We start from the raw sequence: 15756 nt of genomic DNA, 5'->3' as shown, positions 1-15756 counted from the left end.
AAATGTCTACAGCTCTCCCCCAAGCCCCCCTCCCGCAACAGAATAAAAGAGCAGTGCAGCGCGTGGCAGCTTGGCGTCCCGGACTCATGAAGGCCTCGTCCCGTTCCCGGCTTCTTTGCATCCCTGAGATCTCTGTGCTTGTCCCCAACGTCTTGCTCATCTCCTCGGCCAGTAGAGCACAAAGCCGTCGCGGCTTTTCGCGAAGTTGGGGTCCGGCTGCTCGTTGCGGAGTTCCACGGTCACGAGCTTCTTCCGACCGTTTAGGCTGAGCTGGATGCAGTCCGATACCTGAACCCGCAGGTCCCGCTTGGTCCTGCAGACCCAGGGAAGAGAGGGAGAGGCTGAGACACCTGGCGCTATAAGGGGAGTTGCATGTGCTTACTTCTCGACTCATTGATTGACCGAAGACCTTCAGTGCTGCCTCATAAAATGATGTTCTCTAGATCTTTGAGACACAAACTCAAAATACTAGAACCCGGAATCATCCCATGAAACTGGTGGGAGACCCAGGACAAATAAAAGGAAGGACTTCTTCACACAGCACAGAGTTAAATTATGGAACTCACTACCACAGGATGTAGTGATGGCCCCCAATCTGGATGGCTTTCAAAGGGGGTTGGATAACTTCCCGGAGGAGAAGGCTGTCCATGGCTACTAGCCCTGATGGTTGTGTGCTACATCCAGTATCCGAGGCAGTAAGCCTGGACGCCCCAGTTGCTGGGGAACATGGGTGGGAGGGTGCTGTTGCACAGTGTCCTGCTTGTGGACACTGGTGGGCCACTGTGTGAACAGAGTGCTGGACTAGATGGACCCTCGGTCTGATCCAGCATCAGGGCTCTTCTGACGTTCTTAAACACCAAGCACATGTTTGTGGAGTTGCTATCACAATAATATGGTAGGAAGCAGGAATTAATGGAGGTGTGGTTAGTTACGGGTTCCTCTCTATTCAGCCCTGGTTAGGCCTCATCTAGAGTATTGCGTCCAGTTCTGGGCTCCACAATTCAAGAAGGACGCAGACAAGCTGGAGCGTGTTCAGAGGAGGGCAACCAGGAGGATCAGGGGTCTGGGAGAGCCCACAACCTCCCTAGGTAACTGATTCCATTGTCGTACTGCTCTAACAGTCAGGAAGTTTTTCCTGATGTCCAGCTGGAATCTGGCTTCCTTTAACTTGAGCCCATTATTCCGTGTCCTGAACTCTGGGAGGATCGAGAAGAGATCCTGGCCCTCCTCTGGGTGACAACCTTTCAAGTATTTGAAGAATGCTCTCATGTCTCCCCTCCATCCTCTCTTCTCCAGGCTAAACATGCCCAGTTCTTTCAGTCTCTCTTCATAGGGCTTTGTTTCCAGACCCCTGATAATCCTGGTTGCCCTCCTCTGAAGACACTCCAGCTTGTCTGCGTCCTTCTTGAATTGGGGAGCCCAGAATTCTCGATCCTCCCAGAGTGGAGCCCAGAATTCTTGATCCTCCCAGAGTGGAGCCCAGAATTCTCGATGCTCCCAGAGTGGAGCCTAGAATTCTCGATGCTCCCAGAGTGGAGCCTAGAATTCTCGATGCTCCCAGAGTGGAGCCCAGAATTCTCGATGCTCCCAGAGTGGAGCCCAGAATTCTCGATGCTCCCAGAGTGGAGCCCAGAATTCTCGATGCTCCCAGAGTGGAGCCCAGAGTTCTCGATGCTCCCAGAGTGGAGCCCAGAATTCTCGATGCTCCCAGAGTGGAGCCCAGAATTCTCGATGCTCCCAGAGTGGAGCCCAGAGTGGAGCCCAGAATTCTCGATCCTCCCAGAGTGGAGCCCAGAATTCTCGATGCTCCCAGAGTGGAGCCCAGAATTCTTGATCCTCCCAGAGGGGAGCCCAGAATTCTCGATCCTCCCAGAGTGGAGCCCAGAATTCTCGATGCTCCCAGAGTGGAGCCCAGAATTCTCGATGCTCCCAGAGTGGAGCCCAGAATTCTCGATGCTCCCAGAGTGGAGCCCAGAATTCTCGATGCTCCCAGAGTGGAGCCCAGAGTGGAGCCCAGAATTCTCGATCCTCCCAGAGTGGAGCCCAGAATTCTCGATGCTCCCAGAGTGGAGCCCAGAATTCTCGATGCTCCCAGAGTGGAGCCCAGAGTTCTCGATGCTCCCAGAGTGGAGCCCAGAATTCTCGATGCTCCCAGAGTGGAGCCCAGAATTCTCGATGCTCCCAGAGTGGAGCCCAGAATTCTCGATGCTCCCAGAGTGGAGCCCAGAATTCTCGATGCTCCCAGAGTGGAGCCCAGAATTCTCGATGCTCCCAGAGTGGAGCCCAGAATTCTCGATGCTCCCAGAGTGGAGCCCAGAATTCTCGATGCTCCCAGAGTGGAGCCCAGAGTGGAGCCCAGAATTCTCGATCCTCCCAGAGTGGAGCCCAGAATTCTCGATGCTCCCAGAGTGGAGCCCAGAATTCTCGATCCTCCCAGAGGGGAGCCCAGAATTCTCGATCCTCCCAGAGTGGAGCCCAGAATTCTCGATGCTCCCAGAGTGGAGCCCAGAATTCTCGATCGAACAGGCCTGATCCTGACACAGCCCCACTACATTTTAGTGTGTTTTCCGGATTAGGCTTTTATGGTGCAATCGCCCTGCTTCAACCATGGCATTTTACAGGGATCAATCCTCCCTGGTAATCCTACTCCCTGGTAATCCTACTTTGTTTTCCCACTGCTTCTTCCATCTTTTCTCTTACCACCGAAAATCCACATAGTAGAGAAAGATGGGAGAGCTGCACAAGGACTTCAGAATAGTAGCGCTAAGAGCCGCCCACCTGGAAGCCTCCTTTCAATAGTAGCACCCAGTACGTGCTGCATGCGAAACACAGGATGCAGAAAGGATAAGTCGGTCCCAGACAGGGGTTGGGGTGATGGGAGGATCAGTGAAGAATGGATCGTGAGAAGCGGGGACGTGAATATTCAGGATGCAGCAAAGGTGCTGGTGTGACGAAGTCTAAATTGGAGGAAAATCTTGGGTGTGCAGCGGACTTGAAGGTCACAGCACAGACTGCAAAAACCTTCCGTGGAGGGAATCACATGTGTGCGAATCACACACACACACACACACACATACTGTTGATGCTAAACCCATGATTAAGAGAAGCGGTCGGAAGAGGAGCGCTTCTCTGCTGTACTCGCTGCTTTGCACCCGTTCTGTGTCAGGACTGGATCTGGCACTCAGGGGCTATTTTTGGAGAGGCCCAGACTGCAGCTGGCAGCACGCTCCGAGCTGTGAAGTCTTCAGTGCTGCAGAGGCTGGCGGGGGAGGCAAGAGCTTCTCACCTCCACGCTGTGGGGTGCTCATTGTCCCGGTCCCAATTATAACCTGGATCAACGGGCCGTGCCACTCGGCCCAGCTGCTAGCCCTGGTTCCCTGCCTACCTCTCTCTTGGCTCGGGAGGCCTTTCAAGAAAAATGGCCTCCCTAGACAATCCAATCAATGCCCTGTTCTTCCCCATTTGTCGTGGCTGCACTGCAGTATCGTCACACAATTACGGCCATATTGGCTAGTTCGCATTTATTTTAACATTCCTTCCATTTTGACCCTTTTATCTCACTCCTTACAAGGCGGCGCACAAAAATGTGCAAACAGTTCATGTCCTGCTTTTCGTTAAGGTATCTGAAGCATCTAACACAGGGGTGGGCAACTCCAGGGGGTCACTTTCCACGCTCTTTCCCCCCCCCCCCGCCCAAGGGGCTCTACTCCTGCTGAAAAACATCCTGTATTTCTCCTTCTGAAGGTTCCATAGCGGTTTGCAACTGAAATCCAGCAGCAAACCACCGTGTTGTTGTTGTTTTGCTTTTTCCGCAGGCCCCGAAAGAAAACCAGAGCTGGGGCCCACGGACATTGCCACCCCTGGTCCAATATTAAAAGATACCAATTTGCAGCAATCAGAACAACACTGAAAAATAGCAGCGCCTGGCATAAACAACTCCCGTCACATCACAGCAGCAGAAAACAAAACAGCAGACCGCCTCCTGCAAAGGTTGCCAGGGAAAGCCAGGGAAGAAAGTAGGGCTGTGCTCTGCTCTGATTCGGATCGCGAATCCGGAGCGGAGTGACCTGATCCGCCTCTGCCAAAGGCAGATCAAAATCGGGTCGGGGGAGCTGCGGATCGAGGCAAAGCGGTTCGCCTCGATCCGGAGCTCCGAATGCAGGTAAGTGGTAAGGGAGGGAGGCTCACGTGGTGCCATCACAGTCGTGCGGTAACAGCGGCAGAGCCAGGTAAGGGGGCACAGGGGGGGCTTATTCAGCCCCCATTTTGCCCCCCTTCCCCACTTACCTGCCTCCACCGTCTGCCGCAGAGGCAAGTAAGCAGGGAAGCGGGGGCAAAATCTCAATCCGCCCCTCCGGATCTCACTCCACGAAGCGGAGCAGGGGAGGGTTGGATCGATCCGAAGCGGATCGGCCCAATCTGAAAGTTGTGGATCGGGTCATGAAGCAGTTCGGGGGGTCCGTGCACAGCCCTAGAAGAAAGTGACCCTCAAGTGACCCATTTAGGACAGCATTGGCCCTGCTGGCTGGGGGATGATAGAATTGTAGTCCAACACACCTGGAAGGCACCAGGCTGGCAGAGGCAGGATTAGGGCCTGGAAGGTAAGATGAACCTCTGAGTTCAATTGACTAGTAGCGTCCATGAGGTCACTGGAAGGCAACAGCAGCTTTACTCAACCTTTGACTCAGGACAAGTAATGAAAGAGAGCCAGTGTGGTGTAGCAGCCAGAGTGTTGGACTGGTGCGTGGGACATCCCACTCCGTTAGCCATGGAGCTCACTGGGTGACCTTCGGCCAGTCATTGACTCACAGCCTAACCTACAGGGTTGTTGTGAGGATACAATGGAGAGGATCACGTACACCACCAGGAAAGGCGGAACATTAATGTAACAAATAAGTAAAGTTTTAAAATGAGCCCACAATATGACATACCTATTTCTTCGATTCTATGATGCACTTTTCCTCCCATGTAAACATCTCTAAAAATGGGGTGCGTCTTAGAATCGCGGGTGTGTCTTAGGGGTTGTTTGTTTTTTCTGTTGGTAGTACTGAAATTAGTGTGCGTCTTACAGTCAATGCCGCCTTTCAATCGAAGAAATACGGTACATCAGAAGCACAGCTGTGCACCTGGGCTGCTGCTGCTTCCAGGTGAGGCTGTCATTGCGCAACTGTCTTGCCTCGTTCATGGGATTTTCTAGACGTCGTCCAGGAATCATCGTCTTCCATTTGTAACCTTCCTGTTCCTTCCTGTGGCTTCGTCTGTCTTTTTTTCTCACTGCACATCTGGAAACACCACTTAACTCTATCCAGCTGAGGCAAATGTACTTAAAGAAAAAACGACGTTTCCCCCCCCTTTTCTTTAGGAAAATGAACAGGCGCTGATTTTGGCAAGCCTGCAAGAGGAAGTTATCCCCAAGCTGGGGGCAGCTACATCTCTGATTGTTTTGACTGGTATTAAGGCAATGCAGAATGTACCCGGGCCCTGTTCAGACCACACACTAAACCATGATGGTCAAGTATTTTGAGCTAAACATTATGGCTTAGTGTGTCGTGTGAACCATTCCTAACCATGGTGGCGACATCACCCCGGTTTAAACAGGCTCACTAACTACTTGCTGCAAAAGGGTGAGTGGCCTAACCATGGCTTAGTGTGTTGTCTGAACAGGCCCATTGTTCCACGGGCTTGCAGCCTCTGAACGGAAAGGCTCCATACAGCCATCATGGCTAAACCTGCGAGGTTGAAGGCGCTGTCATGTCCAAAGCTAGTCTATGGTCCTATGCTATGGTGAACAGCACTCCCCAACCCACTGCACTCTACATGTGTTATACTACAACTCCCATCATTCCCAGCCGGCATACATGAGCCTCTGGAACCCACGGAAGCCCATTTAGCAGAGCGGCATCTGTTCCAAGCGTGGCGAGCGAAAGAGAATCTGCCCCCCCTCCTTGGCAGATGGAATGGAGCATGTAGCTCACATCTAAACTTATCCCAAACCCATCCGTCTCTTCCTGGCCAACCGTCACCATGGCAACTGGGTACTAGGTAAGTACCATGGCAACTAGGTCCTGCGCGCTTTGTTCCTGCTGTCCAAATATGGCCGCGCTACGTCGGAACTCGCGGAAAGCACCGCACGACAGGAAGTGCCCCATAACTTGCCAATTCATAAACACGCTGTGAGGAGGAAAAGCAGCGTTAAGAGAACCCTTTCTGCTTCTTCTTCTTCTTCTTCTTCTTCTTCTTCTTCTTCTTCTTCTTCTTCTTCTTCTTCTCCTCCTCCTCCTCCTCCTCCTCCTCCTCCTCCTCCTCTGTGGGCAACTTGTGGCCCTCCAGATGTTTCGGCCTACAACTTCTATTGGCCTTCGCCAACATAACCAGTAGCAAGGGATGATGGGAGTTGTAAGCCAAAACTCGGTCGCCTTCTTCACATGTGGGCTTTTACCTCGCAGCCCCACCAAAGAGAAGGCACCCTGTCCGATTTAAAACTTGGCCCCCACAAATTCTAGCCATCAGAACTTTAGATCCTAAAGCTTCAGTTGACTGATTTACCTGTTAAAGCTTGTGGCCCAATGCCATAGATATTCAGCAACAAAATATACTTTTTAGCAGAAAGGTTTGGGGCCGTTCCAAATCTCTGGGCACTTCAGAATATACTTCTAACTTTAGCCCCATTTCTAATCAAAATTCCTTGTACGTTAGCTAGGGTGACCACATGGAAAGGAGGACAGGGCTCCTGTATCTTTAACAGCTGCAGGAGCCCTGCCCTCTTTTGTATCTGGTCAAGAGTATGCTTTAAGGGGGATTCCTGCTCTGAGTAGGGGGGTGGGCTCAATGGCCTCCCCAATGAGGCCTGCCTGGCACCAACACTGTTATCTTTTCAGCACCAGGTCAAGACTTTTCTCTTCTCCCAGGCATTTAACAGCATCTGCTGAGTTTTTATCTGACCCCAGGATAGTTGTTTTAAATGGATATTGTCTGTCCTGGTATGTAATCTGTGTTTATGCCTTTAAAACGTGTACATCGGTTTTTAATGTTCAGTGTTTTAATGTTTGTAAAAAGCCCAGAGAGCTTCAGCTATGTGGCAGTATATAAATGTAAATAATAACAACAATAACAACAACAATAATAATAATAATAATAATAATAATAATAATAGCACCCCCCTTCCAACTCTACTCTTCAATGATTCTATGAAGAGGGCAGGGCTCCTGCAGCTTGAACTGTTGGGATGAAGAGGGAATTTCACCAGGTGCTGATGGCATACAAATGACCCCTGCTGAAGTTCCCTTTTCTACACAACTGTTAAAGACACAGGAGCCCTGTCCTCCTTCTCATATGGTCACTCTATCATAGGGACCAGAAACTTGTTTTTGAAAAAGAAAAGGCTAGGTTGAAAGCTAGGTTGAAACAAAGCCCTATGAGGAGAGACTGAAAGAACTGGGCATATTTAGCCTGGAGAAGAGAAGATGGAGGGGAGACAGGATAGCACTCTTCAAATACTTAAAAGGTTGTCACACAGAGGAGGGCCAGGATCTCTTCTCGATCCTCCCAGAGTGCAGGGCATGGAATAACGGGCTCAAGTTAAAGGAAGCCAGATTCCAGCTGGACATCAGGAAAAACTTCCTGACTGTTAGAGCAGTATGACAATGGAATCAGTTGCCTGGTGAGGTTGTGGGCTCTCCCACACTAGAGGCCTTCAAGAGGCAGTTGGACAACCATCTGACAGGGATACTTTGAGGTAGATTCCTGCATTGAGCAGGGGGTTGAACTCGATGGCCTTGTAGGCCCCTTCCAACTCTGCTATTCTATGATTCTATGATAATACATCTATGCAGGAGTTTATGCCACTTTACCTTTGACGCTAGCCATGGGTGACCCATCTACTTTTGGCTCTCCCCACTGCTGGCTCTGGCTCTGCTCACCACCAGCAAACGACCCATGACAGATTATCCACAAGTGTAGGGTGACCATACGGAAAGGAGGACAGGGCTCCTGTATCTTTAACAGTTGTGTAGAAAAGGGAATTTCAGCAGGTGTCGTTTGTATGAAGGCAGCACCTGGCGAAATTCCCTCTTTATCACAACAGTGAAAGCTGCCGGAGCCCTGTCCTCTATTACATCTGGTCACTCTAGTATAGCTCCTGCATCTTTCACTGTTGTGATGAAGAGGGCATTTTGCCAGGTGCTGCACGCATACAAATGACACCTACTGAGATTCCCTCTTCTATGTAAATGTTAAAGAAACACAAGCCCTGTCCTCCTTTCCCTATGGTCACCCTAACGTTAGCCCCTTTTTGGAGGCTGGCCTTGCTTTTTGCCTTCTTGTGTTCTAAAGATGCCGTCCAACTTGCTGCGCTGAGCGATGAGGCAGCGTGCATCACGCCTCCGGCCGGTGTCGCCTCTTCAGTCGGAGCGAAGGGGTTTTGGGTTGGGGGATCAGTGCTTTGATTCATTGACCCGTCTCGACGACCGGGGAGGCGGGAGCTTTGAGAGCCGCCGCCTTCCCCTGGCCCGACAAAGTGGCTCGTCTGCCTTCCCCTTTGTGCGCAGCGCGTGCTGCCATCTGGAAGGTGACCTCCGACCCCTGGCTTGACGCCCATCTTTGCAAGCGGGGTAATTGATCCCCGTGGTGGACAGCTGTCTTTGGCTACCCTCCGGCCTGCCGGAGGGGTCCCTGAAAGGGGTCCGAGAAAGAGGATGGTCTGGCGGGGAGAATCTAGAAATCTCCCCCGTCCCCTCCCCTCCTAGCTGGTGCGGGGGCTAGTAGCACAACACCGTGTGTGTGTGTGTGTGTGTGTGTGGTGCAAATGCTAGTGTCCAGAGCCAAGGAGATAATTTAGGATAGTTTTCTCCAACCTGGAGGCCTCCTGATGTGTTGGACTGCAACCCCCATCATCCCCGGCCACCATGGCCATTGCAGTCCAACACATCGGGAGGCCGCCAGGTTGGGATGGCTGCTCGAGGCTGGCCATCGCCCTCTTCATCAAACAATGGAAGCTGGACGTGCAGAGTAATGGCTTGCTCCGTTGTCCAGGCCTGGGAATGTATGGATCTCCACATCCACCGTGATGAGTGGAAAATGGCACCACGGATGGGGTCCCCGGACCATCTCCGCTTCTGTGTCGGAGGAAAAGAGGAGCGTGCTTTGGATGGGAGAGGCAGCGCGGCACAAAGCCACAGCGGGATTTGAGGCGGGGATTGCTGCGTCTTAATCCCGGAGTCTGCTTTCCATAGGGTGACCATATGAAAAGGAGGACTGGGCTCCTGTATCTTTAACAGTTGCATAGAAAAGGGGAATTTCAGCTGGTGTCCTTTGTATGCATGCAGCACCTGGTGAAATCCCCTCTTCATCACCTCAGTGAAAATTGCAGGTGCCCTGCCCTCTTTTGTATCTGGTCACTTGTATAGCTCCTGCAGCTTTAATTCTTGTGATGAAGAGGGAATTTCACCAGTTGTATAGAAAAGGGGAATTTTAGCTGGTGTCCTTTGTATGCATGTCTCACCTGGTGAAATTTCCTCTTCATCACAACAGTTAAAGCTGCAGGAGCTATACTGCAGCTATACTGTGACCAGATTTAAAAGGGGGCAGGGCACCTGCAGCTTTAACTGGTATGACAAAGAGGGAATTTCACCAGGTGCTGCATGCATGCAAAGGACACCTGCTGAAATTCCCTTTTCTATGCAACTGTTAAAGATACAGGAGCCCGGTCCTCCTTTTTATATGGTCACCCTAGTTTTCCATGACCCAGAGCCTGCTAAGAATGAGGAGAGCATCTCTCTGGGCATGTGCAGAGCACCTTTTCCTCCTCACTGGCTAATCACAGCCAGCAAGGGTTTCTAACCGGAGAGGTTTTTTTAAAAAAAAGCAGGGGGGAAAGTTATTTGACTTCCTGGCCTTTCTCATCTGCAAAATCAGGCACCTGAGCGGGGTGACATCACTTCCTGCCCACCTGAGTACAGCGACCCACCTCTATCCTCTCTTCCCTGCCCTGGCTTCCAAGGTTCAGCCTTCTGGTTCAGCGTTCCAGTTGGAACTCATACTGAGCAAATACAGATCATTCTATTCAGTTGCATTTGCCTGTTATCGCTGTTTAATGTTATCCAGTTGATTTTGCTAGTTATTGACATTTAATTTGAGCTATTACTGAGTGACTGTTAGTTAGTGCGTTATTTTACCAATTTTTTTATTGGTTTATTTATATCCACATTGTTCATTACTGACAGTTACTTTAGTTAATTATTTGCTTCTGGTTCAGCTTTCCACTTGGAACTCATACTGAGCAAATATAGATTTAATGTCATTTTGATTTATGCGCTATACAGACTTTGTATACTTTGTTTGTTCATATTGTCAATTTCGTTTATTGTTATACAGCCTCTATGCCGCGTCATTTACTTTTTTAGGTCCTCTCCTCTCGCTTGTCCCTCTTTGTGAGGACTCCTCTCTTTTCCTTGCTCTGGCCTGCAAGGAAGCTGACGCCGTGATGGAGCACAATTTGTTAGGGTGACCCTATGGAAAGGAGGACCGGGCACCTGTATCTTTAACAGTTGTATAGGAAAGGGAATTTCAGCAGGTGTCATTGTTATGCATGCAGCACCTGGCGAAATTCCCCTCTTCATCATAGCAGTTAAACCTGCAGGAGCCCTGCCCTCTTGACCAGATACAAAAGAGGGCAGGGCTCCTGCAGCTTTAACTGTTGCAATGAAGAGGGAATTTCACCAGGTGCTGCGTGCACACAAATGACACCTGCTCAAATTCCCTTTCCTATACAACTGTTAAAGATACAGGAGCCCGGTCCTGCTCACTTTATTCCGTGTCCTGCACTCAGGGCCAGGATCTCTTCTCGATCCTCCCAGAGTGCAGGACACGGAATAACAGGCTCAAGTTAAAGGAAGCCAGATTCCAGCTGGACATCAGGAAAAACTTCCTGACTGTTAGAGCAGTATGACAATGGAATCAGTTACCTAGGGAGGTGGTGGGCTCTCCCACACTAGAGGCCTTCAAGAGGCAGCTGGACAACCCTCTGTCAGGGATGCTTTAGGGTGGATTCCTGAACTGAGCAGGGGGTTGGACTCGATGGCCTTGTAGGCCCCTTCCAACTCTGCTATTCTATGATTCTATGAAATTCCCTTTTTTCCGCAACTGCTAAAGATACGGGAGCCCGGTCTTCCTTTCAATAGGGTCACTCTAAAGCACAACAGATGTAGGAAACTGCAAAGCCCTGTGTAAACCGCCCAGAGATCTTGGCCTACTGGGCAGTATAAAAAGTGGCATGAATGAATGATACATTGGGGAAAGCAGCCCAGGCCGTTCACATGGGTACCAAGAGAAACAAAGGGGCATTCAAGCTTCCTTAGGCGGCACTATTTTTAGACAGGCCCTGCTGAGCGAAAAGAAGCCGCCCTCTGCAGCTGCCAAGTACACAAGACGAGGACTTCAAGGACCAGCAAGCTGCCTGGCCTGGAAATACCTGGAGGAGGAAGCGAAGTCTTTGGGAGCGCAGGCCCATCAGAGGCCCATCGGTCTCCAGCTGGACATCAGGAAAAACTTCCTGACAGTTAGAGCAGTACGAAAATGGAACCAGTTACCTAGGGAGGTTGTGGGCTCTCCCACACTAGAGGCCTTCAAGAGGCAGCTGGACAACCCTCTGTCAGGGATGCTTTAGGGTGGATTCCTGCATTGAGCAGGGGGTTGGACTCGATGGCCTTGTAGGCCCCTTCCAACTCTGCTATTCTATGATTCTATGAAAAGCCTGGACGCAGAGGGAGACAGAGGCTGCTTAGAGAACCCCACGCAGCTGCCTCATGCTCCGACTGACCCGGGACCCCCTACTCCAACTGGTTTGGCTCTCTAGGGCAGCCCGGGTGACTGTGTGGCAAGGCAGTGCCTTCCCCAGCCGGACAACCTCCAGAGGCAGTGGGGGCTGGTGGTTCCGATGTCAGTGGGGTGGTGAATCCGCTCTGGGTTCCAGTCAGAATTTTAAAGGAGCCGTCCAAGGTGCAGAACCAGACAGAACTCTAAACAAGCTATTGAAGGAAAGCTCCTTTAGAGCTCTGACTGGTCCTGATTTGAAGACAGAGCAGATTCACCACCCTACCAACACCAGAGCCACAAGCCTCCACTGTCCATATTCCCAGCTCCCAGCATGGCTGAAAAGGGTGCTCCATCACGGGATCATTTTGGGCTGCATTAATAGAAGTATAGCTTCCAAATCACGGGAGGTCCTGGTTCCTCTCTGTTCAGCCCTGGTTAGACCTCATCTAGAGTATTGTGTCCAGTTCTGGGCTCCACAATTCAAGAAGGACGCAGACAAGCTGGAGCATGTTCAGAGGAGGGCAACCAGGGTGATCAGGGGTCTGGAAACAAAGCCCTGTGAGGAGAGACTGAAAGAACTGGGCATGTTTGTTTACCCTGGAGAAGAGAAGATGGAGGGGAGACATGAGAGCACTCTTCAAAGACTTCAAAGGTTGTCACACAGAGGAGGGCCAGGATCTCTTCTCGATCCTCCCAGAGTGCAGGACATGGAATAACGGGCTCCAGTTACAGGAAGCCAGATTCCGGCTGGACATCAGGAAAAACTTCCTGACTGTTAGAGCAGTACAACAATGGAATCAGTTACCTAGGGAGGCTGTGGGCTCTCCCACACTAGAGGCCTTCAAGAGGCAGCTGGACAACCCTCTGTCAGAGATGCTTTAGGGTGGATTGAGCAGGGGGTGGACTGGATGGCCTTGTAGGCCCCTTCCAATTCTGCTATTCTATGATTCTATGATCACAACCCTCCGAGGGGCCGTTGTACCGAGTGGACCCATTCAGCACCAGTATGAATCCTCTCCTGTCTTTCAGGGGTATGTGGCCTTGGTTTTTCCCAAGTTTCTTTGACTGTAAGCCAGTTTCTCAGCTCCTAGAATGGCCAAAGGTGGAATGCAGATGGATCCACATCTTGGACTAAGTGACACCGCCAATGTGTATCAGCGTTATATACCCATTTCAGGATCCAGGTTTAGTTTGGTGTCGGTACTCAGAATTCACCCTGTCCATAGAACAGCAGCACATCAGGGAGAAGCGTATTGTGAAACTTTTTATTATTATTAAAAAGCTATCATTTGGATTTTAATCAGTTTTTTTTTAATATAATGTTTTAGATTGTTTATTATTGTACTTTATTTATTTATTTATTTATTTATTACATTTTTATACCGCCCAACAGCCGAAGCTCTCTGGGCGGTTTTTGCAGGGTGCTGTCCTCAAAGGCCTGCTGGGCAATATTTCACAGGATACAAAGCCAGAAAACGAACAGCCCGGCAAAGTTTATCGTGGACAGCTTTTGGCTGCCATTTCGACTGTCGGCTGCGATGGGTTTGGGTTTGTTGTTTTTAAAGTGGCTGTTCTATTAACTTTTTAATGTGCATTGTTTGAAACACGCTTTCATTTTATTTACTTTTGGGTTTTAAAAGCAGCAAACAGTTTGGTTTTCCACTGATCAAGGGACCTGTGAGTTTCATCTTAGGGTGGAGGAGTTTTGAGTAAACCGCTAGATTTTATATTTTCAAAAATGGGAGAATCTACCCTGGTTTGCTTGTTTCTTCTTCCCAGAAACCCTTGGGAGGCTCCCAGGTGTCTGTTGAAGCCACCTCAGTACCGAGTAGACCCTCATTTGAATGTCTGCAACCTCCTCTTCCACTCTCCATCTTAACTCTCTGCCCAAATGCAGACTCCATGGTTAGTACATCTACGGTGACCACATCGAAAGGAGGACCGGGCTCCTGTATCTTTAACAGCTGCATAGAAAAGGGAATTTCAGCAGGTGTCATTGTTATGCAAGCAGCACCTGGTGAAATTCACTCTTCGTTACAACAGTTAAAGCTGAAGGAGCCCTGCCTTCTTTTATATGCTGTCAAGAGGGCAGGGCTCCTGCAGCTTTAACTGTTGTGATGAAGAGGGAGTTTTACCAGGTGCAGCAAGAATACAGGTGACACCTGCTGAAGTTCCCTATTCTGTTCAACTGTTAAAAATACAGGAGACTTATTCCATATGGTCACCCTAGTACGTCAGCCAATGGTTCTGCAGAACTCAAAAGTTGCACGTTATTTTCCGACAATATTAACAACAAAAGGTTTTCTTTTAAAAAGCTTCAAATGAGATCCAAAAGACAGCTGTACCCCTGTTTCGTTTTGAGAACATTGCTTTACGGAACGTCTTGATTTCATCCCAAACTTGCTTAGAATGCCTTGTTTTGAACTCACTCAAGAAAGACTCACACTTTTAGTAGGCCTAATAAAAGTATTATTGCCCTAATATAGATGTTAGTCCTTTTCTTTGTGGGTTTTTCCTTTGGCCAACACAACCACCTTTGCGTTCCAAAAAATATTAAGTAATTAACTAACTACCGCAGGCGGCTGACCTCCCACCAGGTGCAAATGACGTGCAGCTGAGCCTGGAGGAAATGAACAATTCTCCTAGGTTCCTGAAATCCGTTTCCAGGAGTGCAGGGCTGTTATTGAGGGTAGGAATGATTGGGCACATGCTGAGGGCCCACACCCCAGCAAGGGACACTGACAGCAGCTCACTGCAACCTGCTGGGCTTCACTTGCCTCTCGCTCAGAGAACGGCGGTGGTGCAAAGGAGCAGCAGTATCATAGAATCATAGAATAGCAGAGTTGGAAGGGGCCTCCAAGGCCATCGGGTCCAACCCCCTGCTCAAGGCAGGAATCCACCCTAAAGCATCCCTGGCAGAGGGCTGTCCAGCTGCCTCTTGAAGGCCTCTAGTGCGGGAGAGCCCACAACCTCACCAGGCAACTGGTTCCATTGTCGTACTGCTCTAACAGTCAGGAAGATGTTGCGGCCAGCTGGCTCACTGGTTCTCTGCCTGCCAAGCAAGCAAGTGGTAGCCATGGTGAGGAAGAGGGGAGAAGTTAAGCTCTGGAACTCACTACAACACAAGATGCAGTGATGGCCACCAATCTGGATGGCTTTAAAAGGAAGTTGGATAAATTCCTAGAGGAGAAGGCTATCCGTGGCTACTAGCCCTGATGGTTGTGTGCTACACCTCCAGGATCTGAGGCAGTAAGCCTGTGTGCACCAGTTGCTGGGGAACATGGGTGGGAGGGTGCTGCTGCACTGTGTCCTGCCTTGTTGGTCCCCGGCCGAGGGCTGGTTGGCCCCTGTGTGAACAGAGTGCTGGACTAGATGGACCCTGGGTCTGATCCAGCATCAGGGCTCTCCTGATGTTCTTATGAGGCTGAAGAGGCGTAATAGGAGATGGTGGCAGTGGTGTGAGAAGGGGACTCATTGCAGGAGGGGGACGCTGATCCACCACCGCTGAGTGCACAAAAGCCATACAGGGCCACAAGCCCAAACTGGGTCACCCCCAACGCTCTTTCAATGCCCAGGCCTGCTTCCTCCCCACCCCCTGCATACAGCCACCCCCCACTCGCTCCTCTCAACTTGACGCCTCCTTTCCTTTTCTTCACCTCTCCCTCCCCCCCTCCTTCCCTTCCAGGCTCACTATTTAATATCTCAACCTGTTAATGAGCTTTCTCGCTGTTTCCTAGCAACCATCTCCTTGGCTCCCTGGCATCTGCGAAGTGGGGCAAGCGGGTTTCCCTACTCTGATGTCTTTAGAAGCCGAAGAAGTGCAGAGTCGGGCGACTTGGTAGCCGACCCCCAAATTGGGAGGAAATGCATCTGCATAGCAGGAAGAAGGGGCTCAAATTCCAACAGCCTCCCCCTCCCCCCAGTGGCAGGGGAAACTAGTGGTTC

At 50.4% G+C, this 15756-nt stretch overlaps 2 protein-coding genes across 2 annotated transcripts in view; one reads left to right on the top strand and one right to left on the bottom strand.

Annotated features, from left to right (window-relative positions):
• The window catches only part of CCM2 (CCM2 scaffold protein), a 247433-nt gene that overhangs the window by 92535 nt on the left and 139142 nt on the right, over positions 1-15756 (top strand). The gene's annotated exons all lie outside the window — the stretch shown is intronic.
• The window catches only part of LOC134395914 (unconventional myosin-Ig-like), an 85426-nt gene continuing 69731 nt past the window's right edge, over positions 62-15756 (bottom strand). Inside the window, exon 22 of the mRNA XM_063122161.1 lies at positions 62-313. Coding sequence (XP_062978231.1) covers positions 157-313 — 157 coding nt within the window. The 3' untranslated portion in view covers positions 62-156. The remainder of the gene's footprint in view (positions 314-15756) is intronic.

This window comes from Elgaria multicarinata, chromosome 1, assembly GCF_023053635.1.
Source record: "Elgaria multicarinata webbii isolate HBS135686 ecotype San Diego chromosome 1, rElgMul1.1.pri, whole genome shotgun sequence".
NCBI classification, from domain to species: domain Eukaryota; kingdom Metazoa; phylum Chordata; class Lepidosauria; order Squamata; family Anguidae; genus Elgaria; species Elgaria multicarinata.
This window is presented reverse-complemented; position numbering and strand designations above follow the sequence as displayed.